This window comes from Odocoileus virginianus, chromosome 7, assembly GCF_023699985.2.
Source record: "Odocoileus virginianus isolate 20LAN1187 ecotype Illinois chromosome 7, Ovbor_1.2, whole genome shotgun sequence".
NCBI classification, from domain to species: Eukaryota; Metazoa; Chordata; class Mammalia; order Artiodactyla; family Cervidae; genus Odocoileus; species Odocoileus virginianus.
This window is the reverse complement of record NC_069680.1, coordinates 50,651,076-50,672,685: the sequence shown is the minus strand read 5'-3', so window position 1 is coordinate 50,672,685 and position 21,610 is coordinate 50,651,076. Positions and strand designations below refer to the sequence as shown.

General features: G+C 37.2%; 1 protein-coding gene across 2 annotated transcripts; it reads right to left on the bottom strand.

The window, feature by feature from the left end:
* Window positions 1-1,167: 1,167 nt before the first annotated feature.
* On the bottom strand, window positions 1,168-15,712 carry CDK1 (cyclin dependent kinase 1). 2 transcript variants are annotated; one of them, XM_020902566.2, is made up of 8 exons: window positions 15,608-15,712; window positions 12,993-13,054; window positions 10,473-10,629; window positions 9,575-9,698; window positions 7,279-7,449; window positions 5,872-6,035; window positions 5,619-5,760; window positions 1,168-3,561 (listed from the first exon to the last, which is right to left on the bottom strand). In XM_020902566.2, the coding sequence occupies exons 2-8, from the start codon at window positions 13,027-13,029 to the stop codon at window positions 3,463-3,465; spliced, it is 894 nt and encodes a 297-aa protein (XP_020758225.1). In that variant the 5' UTR covers window positions 13,030-13,054; window positions 15,608-15,712; the 3' UTR covers window positions 1,168-3,462. The 2 variants fall into 2 exon arrangements, with proteins under 2 accessions (XP_020758225.1, XP_020758224.1); XM_020902565.2 differs by lacking the exon at window positions 15,608-15,712 and adding an exon at window positions 15,499-15,601.
* Between the last annotated feature and the right edge of the window lie 5,898 nt (window positions 15,713-21,610).

Below are 21,610 nucleotides of genomic sequence, written 5' to 3'. Positions count from 1 at the left end.
AGAAAAAAGTGGGAGACTTCAAAGGAGAAAGGAACTACCATGTACCAGGAACTTTACCCATATTCCCCATCTAGTGTACCTTGTAATGCCATTCAACAGATTTAAGCACCAATTACTGTGACAGAAAAATAGCTAACTGCCCAATTTTTGCAATGTATTGAAGAGAACATGAGAGGATCCTGACAAAGAGACATGCATTATATATGTATGTGTATGTCTCTGTGTGTGTGCATGATGCCTGGCTGCCCTGTCTGCATCCCTCATAACAATTTTACAATCTTACTTATGTATTTATATAAATAAAGAGCATTTATTATCTCCATTGTACAGTTAAGGAAATTGATTCAGAGACTCTGAGTGACTTACCCAAAGCCACAGACAGAATTGGCAGAATTGAGAACCAAGCCCTAACATCTAACATGGCTCTAAAACTGGAATCTTTATATTATGCTGATCCAGATCCTAATTCAAGTTTGAAAACCAGACTTTTCAGTATTCTAAGGAATGCAGGTATTGTGATACCTTTTTCCCTTCTCAACAACCAAGTCTATGACTCTCAATACATTTCTTCTAAAGTTTTTAAGGCATCTTAGAAACTCAATATTCAAACTACAGTATGGGACTGAAAAGGTCTACTCTTGCTTACAATTATATTTAACTTCACTCCCTTCTCCAAAGATCAAATGTCACAATCCTTGTCAGTACCATTACTGTCCCACCTGAACCGTTTCCTAGATGCTCTTTTTAAGTCAGAACTTTCTCCCTCTTCAGGTACTTTCACACTTTATCCCTCCATCCTTTGCTTTCTCTTTAGTCATGCAATACTCTATCCATCTTGCCCCAGACCTAGTCAAACAATGCCCACTACTCTCTTGACTCTACAGCCCACATACATATCTAAATGTCTCTATTCTATCCACAAAATGCAAAATGATCCTCGGGTCCTAGGAATATGGCAACTATTTAAATAGGGATGGGGCTGAAGTTGACCTGTTATTAAGTACAGTTTGCTAGAAGCACTAATGTAGAAGTATATTTTGCCAAGAACTTTCAAGTTTCCTTTTACTAATTAAAAATTATTTTATTGTTAACCAAGTCCCCAAAAGACCTTTTGTTCACTCTAAAACACTATCATTTTTTTCAAACATTTAATTCACACAGGCCATGTCCACATATAAATTAATGATTTTATTATACATTATGTATTCACTTCTTTGCATCATTACTGCCTTTATATTTTATGTTTAAGAACAACAAATCCTTCTCTAAAGCCTACAGACAATAAGATACAGCATTAGTCACAATATATGGAAGTCTCCTATTGGTGATAAAACACACAAACCTCTCCCCTCACCAAAGAACTTTGTACAGCCTAAAACAGAAATAGAACAAGTTAGAGATAATGCAAGATAACAAAGTTTTCAGACAACTAAAACTAGATGTGGGTCCAATGTTGTTAAAGTCACCACCAACTGGTGATAACTGGCTGCATCACAATCATCTTGGGGCACTTTTAACTGTTCAGGGTAGGACGAGAGTTAGTCTCAGGTGTTTCTAGCACAGAACAGATTTAAGAGCTACTGACCCAGAGACAAGATCCACTTTAAAAATCAATCAGAAGCACCACAGCACAAGCCAATTTAAAACTATGCATGAGATGAGGACCCAATTCAGTGGCTTTTCGACTAGTCACTGAAGCCGACATAAACACTTTACTTAGGATTACACAGAGAGCTGGAGCAGAACAGAAAGTATGTCTCATTATAGCAACTGATGGCAGGCTTCTTCCATCTCATTGCTCTGGTCCACCAAGTCGGTTCTAAACTGATGAATTACTGACTTTTCAGACAATTAGACTGCACAGAACAATAGCAATGAGCATGCAGGCTGCTGCTACCAAATCCACAAGGCCCCAAACATTGGTGACACCAATGCATCTACATATTATTGAAACAGAAGGACCAAGAAATAATTATATAAGACACACTGATAGTTTTGTGGGGGCAGAGGGGTAGGGGTATCAGTTATCAATGCTGTCTACACCTCTAAAGGTCTGTAATGCACAATTGAAAAGTAGACCCATTTCAATACTTCATAGACAGTCTGCAGATACTCCATTTCACCATCTCAATTAACTCTTTTGTGTGACCTTTCACTTACCAAATTCCCACCATAAAATCTCTCAACAGTGTGACCTCAAACAACTTCCATCCCCAGTTGCATTCCCTTACTGAAGGCTGGCTTCCACCAAAAGACCTAGAAGAAGGCCACCAAACCTCTCACCTTATGCCCTGTTGCCAAAGAAAGTGACCCATACTTTCTCTTCAAGTGAAAAAACTAGAAGACAACAAGATTAGGTAGATCACCCATTACATACTCAATCAACTGGATCAGCCACACAAGAAGGCTCATTCCAGTCATGGGTAACCACCATGAAAAGCAGCGCATATGGGCAGCCAATGGATAGATGTACACTAAAAATGACAAAAATTATTTTTAGAGACATTTCTCTTGGCTATAACAAACAATCTAATATTAAGCAACTTACAGGTAAAAATCACAATAAGCAGCATTATTAAACAATTCCAAAAGCTAGTGATCTTGGCTAAGTAATTATACATTAGAACCTTCTAAGAAGGCTGCTAATAAACTAAACTATGTCAAAATTTGCAGAGTTTTAGTCCGACTTGAAAGCCAAGATAAGCAACTCCTTTGTATGGTTATTACCTCTGACCAAAGCACAAGAATTCACTCAGACAAATAACTTTCATAACCTACCTAAAAATAGGATAGCTCATAAATTTTCTAAACTGTTCTTTCCTGCTGTGGACAGCCCTTGATCTCTGACTGTAAAACTTAGCAAGCTTTGGCATACACTAATGTTAGTTTTACAAGTTACTAAAAACCTCTATAAATTAAGCATCGCCTCTCAAATCTAGATAGTTCTCTCACTCTGAACGCCTAAACATTTAGGTCACAAATTGAAATACCAGTAGAAAAATATTCATCTTTAGGCAGGTTGTATAGTTACCACATGGCAAGAAATTGACAAGAAAATTTAAACAGAGTATAAAAATACTTCAAAGCAACATGAACTTTGAACTTAGCACAGTTTCCTAAATTTTAGTATTTCCAACAAGAAAAGAAGACTGGGGTAACATTTTAGATGGTTTGAGTTAACTTACAAATTTCCTGATTCCTGACATCAATACTAGATTTATATAGTTTTATTATAGTAACAAACAGCTGTTACAGTGGGATCTACAAACATATACAGAATTATTATATTTAAATTCATATAGAACAATATTTACATTTTTAAGTTACTTTTGAAATCAGAAGATGAAGTACAGATTAACTTTTACAACAAAGAAAAGAAAAATGCACAAGACAGAAAACAGAGATGAACAGTAAAAATACAATTATCTGTTCTTGACACAACACAGGGTAACTGTCAGAAAGCTACATCTTCTTAATTTGACTGTCCAAATCATGAAAGTACGGATGATTCAGTGCCATTTTGCCAGAAATTCGCTTGGCAGGATCATAGATTAACATTTTCTGTGTGAGGAAAAGATTTTTTAAAAGGTTATTTATTTAAGGAAAAGAAAAAAAAATCACCCAAAAGTCTTACTTTTCTACCAATAAGCCACACACTAATAATTTTAAAGAAAAACTACTAAATGAACATTCACATTAGTTTAACACCAAACCACATAAATGTTTTACCTCACCCACTAGCTCTAAAATGATCTATTCTTTAAATCACAAATATCTTGATAACCCTTTTTCTATAAATTACATTTAAGACACAAGTACTCATGGATAACTTTAAAACCAAGGCATAAATTTAAGAATGATTATCTAGTTAATTATATTTACTTTGAGAATTAAAAGGCCCTCTGAGTTATTTAAAACATTCCTGAAATTGTGGTAATTAACTATAGAGGTTTCTAATGTAGCTTTCAGCAAGTTTCTAATAAAAACAAAACCAGCGTGCAATATGCTATAAACATAGCTAAAATGAGTCACTAAATGAACCATGGTCAGAAAACCTAATATTAAAGTTTATTTACACATCAGCAGAAAAGTTTGAATAAAGTTAAAATGTATCTGAAAGAAATCTTAAAACTAAATCAATAAGCAAACCTAGAGATACTTCTACCATCTTGTTACCATTTAAGCTCTTATTCTATAGCTAGCACTCTACTAAGTGCTTTGCTCATTTCATGTTACTTAATCCTGCCAACAAAAGGTATGAATTAGTCCCACTTTACAAATCAGAATACTGAGGCTCAAAGAGGTTAAGGAACTTGCCCAAGTTCATAGAGCTTACGAGTGAGAAAGATGATATTTGAAACCAAGACTAACAGGGTTTACAGCAGTGATTATCAACCTGGTGAGACTGCCCCTAACAGGGTATCTGGCAATGTGTAGATACATTTGGGGTTGTCACAACTAGGATGAAAATGTGTTAAGTCATCTACAGGACACAGAAATGGGATGCTGTTAAGTATCTTAATGATGTACAGGACTGCCTCCAGCAGCAAAACATGATCCAGTCCAAGATGTCAATACTGGCTAGACTAAGGAACCGTGATGACAAGATGATTTTCATTGGTGAACTCAAGCGGCATTTTTTGAAATGTTCAAGAATCCCAGACTGGGCCAGGAATACAGAGGGCCTTTTACACCACATCATCAATACTGACGCACAAAATATCTGAGTGGCAGTAAAGGACCCTGGACTGTACTGGAAGCACTTGGGAAATCTGAGCTGGAGTTGGAGGCATGGTTATAACCCATGAAAGAGGCCCAGAGGGCAATTAGAACATGTGTATGATGATACAGCAACAGATTTTTTTCCTTTGTTTAGTAACCTACCAGAATTTCTTTTTTGGAATTACATTACCTGAGATTCATAAGATTTAGTTCCTTCTAACGCCTCAGTATTTAAATACTGTTCTAAAATAAATTTCCTGAGGCAGGTCTAGGACAATTTATTTTATTCTAACAAATTATTTTTTGTCTTATTTTTAAAGAACACAGCTGTTTAGTTGGAACAGCAACGTAATAGAGGGGAAGGTTTTAAGAACTACATTCATACCTTTGCTAACCTATCTGATGTGGAAATGAAGCACAAGGTGAGAAATGGAAATTCATGCAACAAAGGCTTTAATAACCAACAATATGAAAAAATAAGGAAGACACCTATGTCTAAACTAAAAACCAGTAAATACCAAGACAAAAAAGCTGGAAAGGAGAGCCACTCCAAGTCAGTCACCTACAGCGTTATTATTAACCCTGTCCTCTCCTTCAGAGTATCTATAACTATCAGATCAAAAACAAATCAATAAGGACAACAAAAAAAATGCCAAATTTTCCTCTCAAAACCACTAGTGTTTTTCATATCTAAAATGGAATTAGTAATGTGCTTGCTTCAGTAGCACATATACTAAAATGGAGCTAGTAATATAATAAACATAACAGACATAACAGTTAAATGTCTAGCTCAAGAAATGTTGATTTTATTCCTATTTCCTAGGTAAAGATAGAATTAAGTACATTCAGAATTAATTATCCATGGTGTTAAAACCAATATAAAGGGTATTCCTTACCGAGAGCAGATCCAAGCCATTTTCATCCAAGTTTTTGACATGGGATGCTAAGCTTCCTGGTTTCCACTTGGGAAATGTATTCTTGTAGTCCTGTAAAGATTCTACTTCTGGCCACACTTCATTATTGGGAGTGCCCAAAGCTCTAAAAACCCAGAACAAAACAAAAACTTACAAGTTAAAGTATCAACATAATTCTTGTTATCTACATGTTAATTTTAAAGTTCTTAACAGCTCAAGCGTAAATGAAAAATACCTGAAAATTCTGAAGAGTTGATCAATTTCTGAATCCCCATGAAAAAGTGGTTTCTTAGTTGCTAATTCAGCAAATATGGTACCTATACTCCAAATGTCCACTGGAGTTGAGTAGCGAGCTGACCCCAGCAATACTTCTGGAGATCTATACCAGAGTGTCACTACCTATTACAAAAAAAATACCTTACTTGGAATAAATGTGGCACATTAAATTATCTAAATGTAAACACTTATATTAGGACTGTCCTTTAGAATGCTGCACAACTGTTTCTGATAGTGTTTAAAAGTCAATTAACTACACACAATACTAAATGTTAGATAAATACTTTGTAAGTTATATTCACAAGGAGGAAAAGATAAAAGCATACCAAGTCTTTTCAAATCAGTAAAACGCAAGGATCAAAACACTCAAGACAGCATTCACTTAAAAACAAAAGCACAATGATACTGGATTTAGGTTGACACTATCCTGTACAAGTGTATGCATCACTTACATGCTAAAATCACAACCAAGGCAAACAATAGCTTATTAGTGGTCTAGCACCAATCTTGGAGAAGGCAATGGCAACCCACTCCAGTGTTCTTGCCTGGAGAATCCCAGGGACGGCGGAGACTGGTGGGCTGTGTCTGTGGGGTCGCACAGAGTCGGACACGACTGAAGCGACTTAGCAGCAGCAGCACTACCAATCTACTATTTTAGCATATCTAATTTATCACAATGGAGGGCAACAGCATCTATTTAAAACCAGTGGAAACCAAATAATATACGTTTACAGATCCATGGGAAAAACTATAAAAATGAATGATTAAAAAGGAGCCAAGACATCTGACCAGAGGCACACTGTTACACGTTTTGAGCTAGAGGAAGTCTTTGAGCACAAGGGTAGACAACTCCACAGAAGACAAGGTTTCCCAATAATCCTTAACTGTGACTCAGCATTCTTTTTCCCTCCAGAAACAGCAAACAAAAAGCCAAGTCATCTGGTTATATTTACAAGCTTCTAAAAGCATCTGAAATAGTCATACTTAATCAACAAAATCTTTAACTAGTCTTTTTCAAGACAGGATCCAAACAAGAGACAGAAATCACATGTAATGTGAACAGGGGACGTTTACTAAGCAGGATTAATAACTGTAACAGAAAACTGACTTGGAAGAATAAACGACTCCTTCCTGCAATGCCTCTCTAGCGCCCCCTACTGTCGGAGCGTAACATACCCGCATCTGGCAAAGGAAAGACACAAGTCCCAGACCCATTCTCACACAGCAGACACCGAAGAGTTACTCTGGACTAGAGAGGAATAAACTGATACTGACAAAGCGATGAAATCCTTCTATTTTTTCTTGTCTTAAAGAACACATAAAACAATCCTTCAATCACACATAACAAAAGTACCAAAAAACATACCTCATGCGTATATACTCTAATAGGTATTCCAAAAGCTCTGGCAAGGCCAAAATCTGCCAGTTTAATTGTTCCTTTATCATCAATCAATAGATTTTGAGGTTTCAAGTCTCTGTGGAGAACTCTTCTAGAGTGACAAAACACAATCCCTTGTAGGATTTGGTACAAATAACTCTGGAAGAAGGAAATATAAATTAGAAACTTAACCATATGATGGAATGATTTTCTAAATAATCTTGGTAGGCTTCTTTCAAAGACATAAGAGATTGTAATGCAGAGAAATAAACAATTTACCAAAAAAGTTCTCAGGCCACTTGAGACTAACAGGAAGTATCTGGGGGGTGAGAAGCCCATTTATATCAAGTACTATGTTTGTACAACTAAGATAAAGATATTCACCTTATGGGCACATCTACAGGCACTCATTTCGTTTTCTTTTACTTATTCTGGTCCCTAATTCTTAAGTAATAAGGCAATTTTCTATACATAAAAAGTTTCTTAAACTTTTGTTTTATATACTTATAGCAACTCTAGTTCTGTCCCAAATAAGTTTAGTCTTTTCCATTTCTATCTTTTATCTTTATATATTCATTTCCTCTTTGGAAACACTGGTCACAAACTAAAAAAAGAAAGAAAAACCCAGAACATTATGACTGTATTTAAATAGATATAATTATGGCAAAACACTGTTTAGCAGTTCAGAGAAGTGTTTTGTAAGATACTTGTTGCCAACACAATGTAATTGACATTTGAAGCAACATGGGTATTATGGAAATATAAAATAATAGTATTGACTATAAAGTTCAATATTACAAAATACATAAAACCAATCAGTTGGAACAAATGGCTAGCCATTTGGAAAAAAAATTAAGAACCCTAGTTCCTACATCAAAAGAAACCTTTGATCCATCTAGAATTTAAGACACAACAAGGAATGGTAATCTACTGAAACCACTGGAAAAACACTGTCATGTACTGTTCTAATACATGTGATCTTTGCATGAGGAAGACAAATAAGACATAAAAATCTATAAAATTCATGTACCAATATGTACAAGTATGTTAAATTATAAAAATAACTAATGGTATATACACACCATTAACAAAAGACAAAAAAAAAAAAAGGAATAAAAGAACTATTATCAACACATTACCAATAAGAGGCTCTTAGAAACCAGTGAAAAAAGTATCCTAACAGAATCAACAGTGAAAAATATGTATAGTGTTTATAAAATGGCTAAGAAATGAAAAATGCTAAATGAAAGGCAAAATGATGTTAATGTATTTTTCACAACAGAATCAACAGTGAAAAATATGTATAGTGTTTATTAAATGGCTAAGAAATGAAAAATGTTAAATGAAAGGCAAAATGATGTTAATGTATTTTTCACATAGTATTGTTATCAAAAAGATTAATCAAAACAAGTTTTGACCGTGATGTGCTAAAAAAAATTACATTACACCATGATGTTGGTCTAATTTTTTAGAGGGTTAACTGGCACTATCAAGATTTTAAGTGTAAATAAACATCTTCAACCCACTGATTTCAATAGTGAGACTCCTATAAAGATACACAGGAAGATATGAAGATATTCCCTGCTGCACTGACCATAAGGACATGAGTCACCAAGCTGGAAAACAACTTCAGTGTCCGCCAGTGTGGAGCTGGTTTACGCAATTATATCAGACATCAGAAAGATGGGTTCATATACTAACACTTTACACAGTAAAAGGGAAAGTAACGCATATATACGTATATAAAATCCCATTTTTATTAAAAGTTTATGTATATACAAAGTTGGCATACAAGTATCTCTAAGATTACCAATAAAACAAAGGCTACCTCTGAGGAGTGGTTTGGTAGAGATGGTATAAGGATAATTATTTTAAATTTAAATGAAGTTTAATCTCTACAATAAATTAACCAAAATATATATTCAAATCCAAAATAAAATGAAACTGCCTGCCAGCATCACCCTGTCCCAGGCTTTTATTCTTTTGCTTTACACATATCTGACTGACAAAGAACAGAATATCCTAGTTTCCAACAATCAGGCAGTGCTTTTCACTTTACAACCAGAAACACTGTCTAGTAATAAAATGGGTAATTGTTAACAACCTAAACTATAGACTATGTGAGAAAAAACAAAATATTTTTTAATGAAACATTCTTTTCTTCCTTGTTCTACTTTCTAACACTTTTTCCAAGTATATTCTCATGAAACACAGGCACTTCTAAAGAGGAGACCCTTTACATTCACAGTGGACAAACACTAACAAAATTAGGCAAGATTCTTACCTTAACAAGTGAAGAATCCATGAACTGACCAGGAGGGATAGAATCCAAGTATTTCTTGAGATCCATGGAAAGGAATTCAAAGATGAGATATAACCTGGAATCCTGCATAAGCACATCTTGAAGACTGAAAAATAAAACAATTATAAACCTTAACATTTTTGATCTCTCACAAAATAAAATGGCTTCTATACACTTCATAGTTGCTATTGGAAAAAGCAGGCCACAAGAAATTTCTTCAGTAACAAATACATGCTATACTGTTTTGGGAAAGAGGTGGTACCTTCCCCAGTGAAAACAGTAGTATTAAACTAGAATTTGAGAAAGGAACCTCAGGGCAGCAACTGAAAATTAAATGACGTTACAGGTGCTAACTTGGTAAACAGCCTGTATTCCAGAAGAATATTTCTAGACTGACTGCTTCTTGCTTAGAGCTTGTCTTTCCATTGAGGCAAATTATAGAAATAAACTTTTTGAAGTATTACCTAAACTTACCAGTTGTTCACCATCTCAAGCCCCCCAAATGCAATTAAATCCTAACTTTCACCAGACCTAGCTACCTATCTCAGGTCGCTAATTAAGGAGTCCTTAAAGACCAGAGCTCCGAGTTGGAACAGTGACAAAGTTTTTTGAAAAAAGACTTCTTTGTCTCCCTTGACTAGTTTATCCTGATTTTCCAGCCCCCACTACTAATCTCTATCACCAAGCCCCTCCAACTCTGTTCCTGCTTTAAAAGCCTATGTTTTTCTGTGCCCAGCATTCTCAATGAACAAACTAGTAAGATTCTATTCTACTCAGAAAGGTTCGATCAGAAATTAAGCAACTGTAAAAATTTTCACAATGAAATTCACATGTGAAATAGCATGCGGAAAATGATTCAAATTCAGATATTATACCATACCTGACTATATTTGGATGACGAAGCTCTTTTAATAGAGATATTTCCCGAATTGCAGTGCTAGGAACCCCTTCCTCTTCACTTTCTAGTCTGATTTTCTTCATGGCTACCACTTGACCTGTAGTTTTGTGTCTACCCTTATACACAACTCCATAGGTACCTGAAATAGACAAAGTAAGTGTCTGCTATGTGACAACCTCCACAAACTAAATTTTTAAAAAGATGATTGAATTCCACAAGGTGTCACATGATAGAAACATCTACTGTGGCCACAAAGGAAGCATCTCATTCATAATTATACTCTCATCACTTCTGGAAGAAAAGAGGCTAATTACAACCTAACCTATCTGCAGTTTAGAAAATCCATATAGTCATCACAGGTTCCCCATACAATTCAAATTACCAGTAATTTTCCAGCACATTTTAGAGAAAAAGGATCATTTGCAAATTGGAGTGTATGTCCTGTCAAATATCCTACAGAAGGTAGGCAAAAAATAAATGCAGGAAGCCTCACATCCATTTGGAAGTTGAGAATATGGATTCTGATATATGGGCTTTAGATAATGAACAACAATTCCAATATAAGGGTTCCTGGAGTGGTTGGGTGCACCGAACAGAAAAGGCAATAAGGGAACTGGATTAGTCAGCTAAAAACAAGTTCATATGCATGATATGCTGAATCCCCCAGGTAAGTGATTTTTAAGCTGGGGTTGGACAATTTAAGGGAGGTCTTGACTTCCTTAATTACATGAAAATTTTCTTAAATAGCTTTACTATTTTTTCTATGACATCAGTGTAACTTCAAAAGCAATTAGGAGGGACTTATATCTAGGGAAGTCTATTTTACAGCTTTTTAAGAGTTTCTCCAAAACTAGTAGTATTTCAAAAAAGGCTAAGAACCACTAATAAATAAATGATTTACTTGTTTGATCAGAATATTAAGGATGGTTTGCTCAGTGACAAATTGAGGCTATATAAACTCTGTTCTATTTTTTTTTTAAATAGAGAAATTCTATCCAATTGTCCATGTCATGGTGTCATTTTAAAAACCTAAGTTGACATAAAATCCATTGTATATTATTTTGACTAAATCTGGAGTAATTGTGCTTTGGGTAGCCAGTTGATCTGGGAATCCCCTGGTGGTCTGGTGATCAGGACTCTGCACTTCACTGCTTAGTGCCTGGGTTCAGTCCCTGATTCAAGGAACTAAAATTCGACAAGTCGTGTTGTGAGGTCAAAAAATATAAAGGAGAACTGATATTTGATCTTCACCGCCATCCTTCATGGGTGGGCCTTCTGTACACTTAAAATCTGTACATTTTTCAGATGTAAATTATACTTGCATTAAATACAAAAGTAGGTAAGCCAGTAGCACCCTCACCCAGCACACTGTTAAGACAGACTCAGGAAGATCAGTCATTTGCATAATATAGTCAAATAAGAAGTTAATGACAAATTCAAACTTTTTTTTTTTTTAAGTATTCTTACCTCTCACTCAAGTGTACAACTTTCACCTGGTCCTAAAATTTACTCATAATAGACACTGATTAACTTATAGTGAACACTCAATATATACTGAATTGAGTTTTAGCCATCACAAGTGCTCTTCGTCTCTCCCGACTCTTTTTGAATCATTGCCACTTCTCACTGAACTACTGGAACGGTGCTCTAGTTAAACAGAGCATAGTCATTACACTGGTTGATTACCAAAAATCATTTGTGAGATGCAAAGCATGCACTTTGAAATGAACTAAGCATTATAAAATTTAAAAATCTTCAATATAGGCAAATTATGGAGACTGAACAATAAACAGAAAAATCATTAATCAACAAATGGTTATAGGCTGTCTGCTAAATGCCAACTAAGGTTCCACATCATGCATATAGTTATGTTCTCTATGATCTAAAAAGGCAGAAAGGTGTTCAAATTATTACCTGAGTTCAATGAATTATTTTTGTTAACTCAGAAGAAAACCACAGAACAACTCAGTAATAACTGAAATAAGAGTTGATATATTTAAGAAATGAACTGGGTAGTCAAAAATTCAATGTCAAGGGGGAAAAGACAAGAGAACTATTTTAATCAAAAGACATTATGAAGACATTAACTGCCAAATGAAATACATGACCCTGACTAGAACTTCAGAGAGTATATGCAGACGTACTTAAAACTAAAGCACATAATTTCACTGCCCTAACACTCTCCTCAACACACCTACAAAACAGCAATAGTGTTTTTTAAAAATATATAGATATACTGCTTTAAGTGTTTAGTATTAGAAGAATGTAAGATTATTGGAGGGGTGCTGTTAGGGAGACATGTCAGAATAATTTCAATTCTCTTGAAAGGTTAACTATTTTTTTTTGCTTATGCTATTATGTAGAGAACATATGTATTAATGCACTAATGTACTGTTAGATACTTTAAAAACTGAATTTGAATATTTACATATCTTTGTGTCAAAGATGTCAAATCATTAAATCATTTTTTAAAAATCCTTTTATATTATTAAAACCACTCACCTTCTCCAATTTTCTCTATTTTGGTATAGTCTTCCATACTTAATCAGTGGGAATGGTAGATCCTAAAATGAGAAGAAAAGCTTATTTGATTACATGCCACTAATACAAAGGGTGCTTTTAAGTTATTTTTGAGATATTACAAGTAAAGAATTTCCCATCGTGCCTAGAGCAGTATTAACTTTCCATAATAGGAAAGTCCCTCATGGATAGGAATCCATCTGCCAATGCAGGGAACACAGGTTCAATCCCTGGTCCAGGAAGATTCCACATGCCACAGGGCAACTAAACCCAAGCATCACAACTACTGAAGCCTATGCACCTAGCTGGTGCACTGCGACAGAGAGTAGCCACTTGCCTCAACTAGAGAAAGTCATTTGTGGCAATGAACATCCAGTGCAGCCAAATATAAATAAATTTTTAACAATTTTTCCATAATATTAGCTATTCTATTAAAACAATATTTTCAAGGGGAAGAACTCAAGACTCTCCCACCCTTCTTAGCTTCAGAAACATTGGAAATATTTGTATATCCTATACCTAGATAACTTTAGTGTACTAAGTCGCTTCAGTGTCTGACTCTGTGTGAGCCTATGGAGGCTGCCAGGCTCCTCTGCCATAGGATTCTCCAGCTGAGAATACTGGAGTGGATTGCCATGCCCTCCTCCAAGGTATCTTCCTGACCCAGGGATGGAACCCACTGTCTGTTGTTTTCTGCACTGGCAGGCAGGTTCTTTACCACTAGAGCCACCTAGGAGCTTCTTTCAAAGTTAACCTTCAAAATTCAGACATCAACTTATCTATCCATCCCAAACAAAACCCTGATGTTCTTTACATAAGACTTCTAAGGCTCATCAATGTATGCCAGTTATCCCCAAATATTTCAACAAAGAATGCTACTTGAATTTGTAGCTTCATGATACTTCTATGAAGTTAATAAACAATTTTTAAAGACATGAGTAGGGAGCTAAAATGTGGTCACACTGCTCAACTGTTAGAAAATATTTAAAGCAGCAAAAGTATATTCATTTCAACTTGCTCAAATGACAGTTTTAATCTTTCTCTTGTTGTCAGGAGTCACGTAACACAAACATGACAAAAAATTTTCAAGATACCTTTTATAAAGTAGGAAATATCACTAAGCACTCTAAAAGAAAATGGGCAATTCCACACATAAAGTCTATTTTAATTATACCCCATGCAATGTCAAGAACAAAGAATGTCCATATACTTGAATCACAAAAAAATGGTTAAAAAAAAAAGCTGAAATGACAACCAGATACTCAAGACTTCCTGGTAAGTTTGCCACGGAAACATTAACTTCAGAAGCCCAAACCTTCGTTTTATATCACTGATAAAATCATATATAAAGGTTACTGAACCATAAGTTATATTGACCCTTAAGTTTTATTTCTCACATTCTTTTTCAAAATCATTCCAGACATAAGCAGAGATAAACTTTTTTAAATAAACAAAACTGCACTACACTGGCCATCTTAAAAATGCTGAATTTTACAAATGGCAGTGGATTAGGATTAACTATCTTCTTCAGTATCCAGTTGTAATATGCCCAAGTCACAATGAAACCGTGGAGCTTACTTTAAACCAAATAACTGAAAACTAACTCAATTTCAAAGCTGGGTTCCATTACTCTTCCACCTTTTCCTGGTTGCAACTATTTTAAATTAAAGATGTGGCTTCGTAATGCCTTTTGAATGCCTCCTCTATTCCTAGTGGCAGGAATACCATCCGCCCAGACACCTCCAGGTCTTTAGAGGAAGCAAGACCTGCATGTTAAAACTGATTAAAGGATTTAAAAAGACACGTTTCTAACTCTCGGCGTTTCTTAGATTTCCAGTTTTTGCCAATTCCACTGTATGTAACAACCACCAAGCATAAAATAAAATCCAAAAAATCCAAGTTCTCTCGGGGTCTATGCCCAGGATAAGTGTTCTTAAAAGCTCCAGGTAGGCTAGGTTCATGGGAGCAGAAAAGCAAGCTGAGAAGGCCCATAAATTAGTTCTTCCGGTCGGTTTCCTGGAACCGTCTGGGATTAGAAGCAGGCCCGAGCACCTGGCCGAGTTGCGGTCTTGCTTTCCACTCCCGGAGGCGAGGTTAGGAGCTACAGGGCCGAGCCTGGCACCCCACAAGCGTTTGGCGTCGGCGAACGAAGGCACAAATCTGGCTTCCATAAAGCCCCGAAAGCCTCCTCAGCCGCCCGCGACCCCAGATTGCAATTCAGAAAGCAAAGCAATGCCAGCCCTGCCGAAGCAACCCTGCCCGGGCTGGGCTCCCGCAAGCCTCCCAGTGAAGCCGGGGTTGGCGTCGGTCCACTCGCAGGCTCGGGGCCTCGGGTTAAGGCCGGGCCCGGCGGTACGCAGAACCCCACTGCCCAGAGCCCAGCCTCCCAATTATCACCTGCTTCATTAATACTCCCCCTCCCAGGCCCGCGAGCCGGCCCTTCCCAGTCGACACCCTATAGACAAGACCCTGACCCCACCAACGCTACCCGGCTTATATCCCGCGGCGAAACCTGCGGCGGCAACCTCGTCTGCGACGCTCTCCCCTAACTTCCAAGCGCCAGCTTTGGAGCTGAGTGCGAGCAGTTTCAAACTCACCGCGCTAAAGGGTCCTGGATTCACCAATCAGATAGCCCGTAGACTTTTAAAGGAGCCAATCAGAGCCTAGCTGCCCTTAACTGGGCTTCCCGGGTGGCTAGAGCGCGAAAGGAGGAGGAAACGGCGGCTGGAGAAAAAGCAGAAGGGCGGGCGCCAACTGAGTCTGAGCGCATGCGCGTTCCAACATAGGGTCGTCCTATTGATTCTAGTCATAAGAAATCTATGGTTCTCCCTGGGTTGGTTTTTTTCTCTCCCAATATTGGCACAATAAAAATTTGAGGTATTCAAATAGTTCATCACAAGAGTGGTACTACACGTAATCCAGATCCCAATACTTTCATTTCTGATACTTAAAACTAGTGTATATTTATGCTTTTCTAAATTAATGAATCTCAGTCTGGGCCAAAGGAGCATGATTCTGCATGTCCCAAGGGGAAGATCCCGCAGGCTCAACTTAAGACTCAAGGCAGCCAAAAAACAAAATAAATAAACTTTGTTTTAATAGAAAGAGGTAACAGAAAACTAGGAAAGATGCCCTCAACAGGGTAAAGAAAAAAAAAAAAAAAATATATATATATATATATATAAGTTAGATACATTTTGGTCACATTTCACACACATGTGCTATGTTTTCACCTCACTTTTTAAATTTATGTAGCATTTTAATTAAAAATTAAAAAACAAAATTTTTCTTTTCTTAAATGTTAAAATATTCTAACATCAGAATTTTAAATGTTCGTGAAAGCAGAAAAATTCACACTTCTGTGGGAGAAGAAAAAGATCTAAATTACACTTTAAATAATTCAGTGTCCCCAAACTTTCATTGCCCTCCACCATATCCTAAAGAAATTTCTGCACTTGAACATCATTCTTAAGTCTTCAAGAAAATAAAAAAGTAAAATAGAACTGGGGATAGTAAGAGTCTTTCCACTGACTGTATTGGGATCTGAAACAAATTGATTACCATTCCCTCTACAGCTATGTATTTGATGATCCAGATTAGGATAAGGAATGGAATAAGTTTATCACATGGCCCCCTATATGTGGCACAAACACTCCAAACACAAACAACCTTAGCAATTTTGTGCTCCTGGGTGACAGAATATTTTGAATTCATAGTAGAAATAGGAGATTTGGGAAATCTTGGCCTGAACCTAATAACTTTTAAAACTTATTTTTAAAATCTCAAATTCACATTTTAAATGAAAACTGCCTTAAATTGCCTTAAATAAAATGAAAACTGTGTTCTAGAGAAGACTATTCTCTGCTAGTTTAGGGTACTAATTTTAAAGAATAAATATATATAGCTTTCTCTCTGAGAGGCATAGGCAAAGGATTTAATTTATATCATCTAAAAACAGCTAGTAATTCATTATATACATTTGACATTCAACATAAAGCTTCCACACTTAGATGCTAGATTTTCATTTAAATTCAACTCAGTTATCTTTCTCTATTTTTGCAGCTTGTGTTTGTTTGTTTTTAGCTATCTTTTCAAGTTCCAGGTGGGGTGAAGTGAAGTGAAGTTAAAGTCACTGTCATGTTCGACTCTTCGAGACCCCACGGACTGTATAGTTCATGGAATTCTCCAGGCCAGAATCCTGGAGTGGGTAGCCTTTCCCTTCTCCAGGGAATCTTCCCAACTCAGGGACTGAACCCAGATCTCCTGCACTGAGGGGGAGTCTTCACCAGCTGAGCCACAAGGGTTCAGGGGTTTTTCTAAATTTAGGCTCTCATCATGGCAAATACAATTTACTGTTCATTGGGTCAACTTCTATGCAGTGTGACAAAAATAAGTCAGGTATTTTCCTGCTTTAGATGTTGGGAGTGGGAGAACACAACCATTACTTGTAACTTGCTTCTGGCACTTACGCTGTAACTTATGCTCTAAGATGACATGAGAACATAGAGGAGGAAATTACTAATTCAAACAGAGGATGTGACATTTGAAGAAATATTGGATGTGACATTCTCCAGGAACCCTGGAGAAGGAATAGTGAGGCGGGCCTTCCAAGCAGAAGTTGTATGAGTAAAGTCCTGAAGTCTGCCCATATCAGTCAGGGTGCCTTGATCAGAGGGTAGAGGGCCTCTTAGGTGTTAAGCAGGGAAGGGAATTTGGAGTCAGAATCTAAAAGGGTCCTGAATGCTCTTCTGAGACGCTGCTCGGAAGAGGTTCAGCTTTGCAACAGTATTTTAGAACTAGGGTACTTTCTTGGTGGTTCAGTGGTTGACTCCTTGTTTCCACTGCAAGAGGCTCAGGTTTGATCCCTGGTTAGGGAACTAAGGTCCCACATGCTGCAGGGAGGGACCAAAAAAGTAAAAAATTTTAAATGTATATAAAGTGGCAAGAGAAAAAAAAAACTAAGAGAGGATAAGAAGGCATGTGCTCCCTAAACTTTCACATTCATATTTTGGTGACCTCCATTTAGAAGAGGGGGTATGCAGAGATCCATTGGCATTACACAGAAGTTTTGTTTGGCTTTGTTTCGAGATACAAGTGTTGCTATGGACTGAATTATGTTTCTCCTCACTCCCACCCCCTTCATCTGTGCATTGCAGACCTCTGGTGTTAACACACCTCTAAATATGGTGTTCAGAGAAGGCAATGGCACCCCACTCCAGTACTCTTGCCTGGAAAATCCCATGGACGGAGGAGCCTGGTGGGCTGCAGTCCAAGGGGTCGCGAAGAGTCGGACAAAACTGAGCGACTTCACTTTCATTTTCACTTTCATGCATTGGAGAAGGAAATGGCAACCCACTCCAGTGTTCTTGCCTGGAGAATCCCAGGGACGGCGGAGCCTGGTGGGCTGCCGTCTATGGGTCACATAGAGTCAGACACGACTGAAGTGACTTAGCAGCAAATATGGTGTTATTTAAAATGGGCCCTTGGGAGAGTAATTACATTTAAATAAGATCATGTGAGTGGAGAGCTCGCTGTGGAATGAGCATGCTTATAAGAAGGGACACCAAAGACCTCGATCACTCTGTTTCCTCTGCATGAGGACACAGAACAAAATACCATCTGCAAAGCAGAAAGACAGTTCTCACCAGATCCCACCCTGCCAGCACTGACCCAGCCTCCAGAACGGCGTGGAAGTAAATTCCTGCTGTTTATCCCACCCAGTCTGTGGTATTTTCTTATGGAAGCCCAAGCTAACACAAGTATTTTTTCAGATAAAAACATTTGCTTGCAAATAAATAAAATACTGGAAGGAGATGCAAGAAACTAATGCCAATGTGCCTGTGTGGAGTTGAAGAGTGCCTGGGGCACAGAGATGGGAGGAAGGCTTTGGACCTTTTGAATTTTGCACCATTTGGGTGTGTTACTTAGTCGAAAAATGGATAAATGGTAAATGGATAAATGGATGAATGTATGAAGAAATGCACATATGAGGAAATGAATATTGCCAAGGCCTCTTTTGCTATGGGATAAAATTCAGAGTAGTTTTTTAAAAATGTATCCAAAAGGAAAAGACTGTTCCTTTTCATTAATTCAGAAAGCAAAATAGTAGAAAAAGTAAGACACACAGTTTTGAAATCTTTTTTTTTTTTTTTTTTAATTTCTGGGCCACACTGCACAGCATGTGGGATCTTAATTCCCTGACCAGGGATTGAACCCATGCTCCCTGCACTGGAAGAATGGAGAGTTAACCACCAGGCCAGCAGGAAGTCCCCCACCACCCTTTTTTTTCCCCCCGAGAAAGATCCCAAGACCTTTTTTAATCATGACTGAAAACACTGAACTATCATGACTGTTTCTCAGTTAGGCATTTCTCTGATAACAAAAGTAATGTGCTTTTTTGGAAGTATTAGATACCACTCATCCTACTTGTATCTTCAATTTAGCATCTCCAGAGCTGAATCTCAACTGTGTTCATGGACAGGTCACTGAACAGGTGGGGAGGTGTGACTGACTGGGAATTAAAGTAGGAAAAACTAGCGGCCAGAACAAACTGTGTTTAAAATATCTTGTTATACATTTTACAAAGACAGGACCATGTGAACACCTCTCTCAGAGTCCAGAAGAGGCTGTGCAAACTGACACATAAGTTTCATGAGCTTCATGGAAAATTGAACTCTGAAAGTGGCAAGCATTTTCATACATATCTGGAGCCAGGAGAAACTATCAGGTCTGTAGTTTTAACTGAATATCTGAGATTCTTTTACTAATTTGAATGAATTAGTAATGTCTCTTAAATTTTATCACAATACCGTTAATACCTATTATAGGGCTTTCTGCCAGAGCTAAAAACTTATAGTGAGAAGTAATTCTTTAAATCATTCTTTTTGAAAAGAATAAACCAGGGCAGTGGATTGTAACTATCAGTAACTATCTAATCAGTAAGTTAAGGGATTAATGTAAAAGTCTTTTTTCTAGTGGTATTAACGAAATGAGGTTCTATTTTACCTAAATAAACAGTCATCTGGACTGATACAGACCTGCGATTTCATACCATGAAATATTCTGCTTCAAGCAAAATGTTTACTATAATTGGAAAGTTTCAAAGAGCAAAGTTAGAGTAATATCCTCTTACTGCTAAGATGTTACGAAACAGAATTTACTCTATCCTTCAAAATGAGATAGGCACTTGAGAGCCTTGTAGTGACCGAGGCTTTCCTCTCCACCATGAACATTAGTTGTTTGGTTCTTGACTGTACATCAGTTTATACCAGCGATGTGAGAGTGAAATATGACAACAAATCAAACTATCGGCTCCACTCACCAGATATTTGAGTTTCTTCAGTTTATCTTGCATTATTTGGTGGCAACCAAAGATCCAAAGATGAATTTGATATCTATTCTCATTGAACTTGACAGGAGAAGCCCAGATAAAAAAATGCAGCAAGTGATCATACTTCTTTTGTGCTAATTAATTAAATATCTTCCTTTAGCTGGTACCTGGAGACAAGTACTGAGAAAATACAAGGTAAAGTGATATTATTAATATATTCAGTTAAGACAAAGAGGCTGCACTCAATATGCCAGCAAATTTGCCAGCTTGTGGTCACAGGACTGGAAAAGGTCAGCTTTCATCCCAATCCCAAAGAAAGACAATGCCAAAGATGTTCAAACTACTGCACAATTGCACTCATCTCACACGCTAGCAAAGTAATGCTACAAATTCTCCAAGCCAGGCTTCAACAGTACATGAACCGAGAACTTCCAGATGTTCAAGCTGGATTTAGAAAAGGCAGAGGAACCAGAGATCAAATTGCCAACATCCACTGGAACATCAAGAAAGCAAGAAAGTTCCAGAAGAAAATCTACTTCCACTTTATTGACTACCCCAAAGCCGTTGACTGTGTAGATCACAGCAAAATGTGGAAAATTCTTAAAGAGATGGGAATACCAGAACATCTTACTTGCCTCCTGAGAAATCTGCATTTAGGTCAAGAAGCAACAGCAACCAGGAGACCCAGGTTCACTCCCTGGGTTGGGAAGATCCTCTGGAGAAGGAAATGGCAACCCACTCCAGTACTCTTGCCTGGAAAATCCCATGGACAGAGGAGTGTGGTAGGCTATAGTCCATGGGGTTGCAAAGAGTTGGACACGACTGAGAGACTTCACTGTCTTTCTTTTCTTTACTTATTTAACTTATATGCAGAGTACATCACGCAAAATCCCAGGCTGGATGAAGCACAAGCTGGAATCAAGATTGCTGGGAGAAATATCAATAACTTCAGATATGCAAATGGCACCGCCCTTATGGCAGAAAGTGAAGAAGAACTAAAGAGCCTCTTGATGAAAGTGAAAGAGGAGGTGAAAAAGTTGGCTTAAAACTCAACATTCAGAAAGTGAAAGAGGAGAGTGAAAAAGTTGGCTTAAAACTCAACATTCAAAAAACTAAGATCATGGCATCCAGTCCCATCACTTCATGGCAAATAGATGGGGAAACAGTGACAGACTTTATTTTGGCAGGGAGGCTCCAAAATCACTGCAGTTGGTGACTGCAGCCATGAAATTAAAAGATGCTTGCTCCTTGGAAGAAAAGTTATGACCAA

Excerpts from the sequence above, each read along its gene's own strand:
- CDK1 (XM_020902566.2), bottom strand. The coding sequence starts at position 13,029 with ATGGAAGACTATACCAAAATAGAGAAAATTGGAGAAG. Across the intron at positions 10,630-12,992 it reads AATAGAGAAAATTGGAGAAG|GTACCTATGGAGTTGTGTAT; the intron begins GTGAGTGGTTTT and ends TGTCTATTTCAG. Across the intron at positions 3,562-5,618 it reads ATGGCTTGGATCTGCTCTCG|AAAATGTTAATCTATGATCC; the intron begins GTAAGGAATACC and ends TTCCTCACACAG.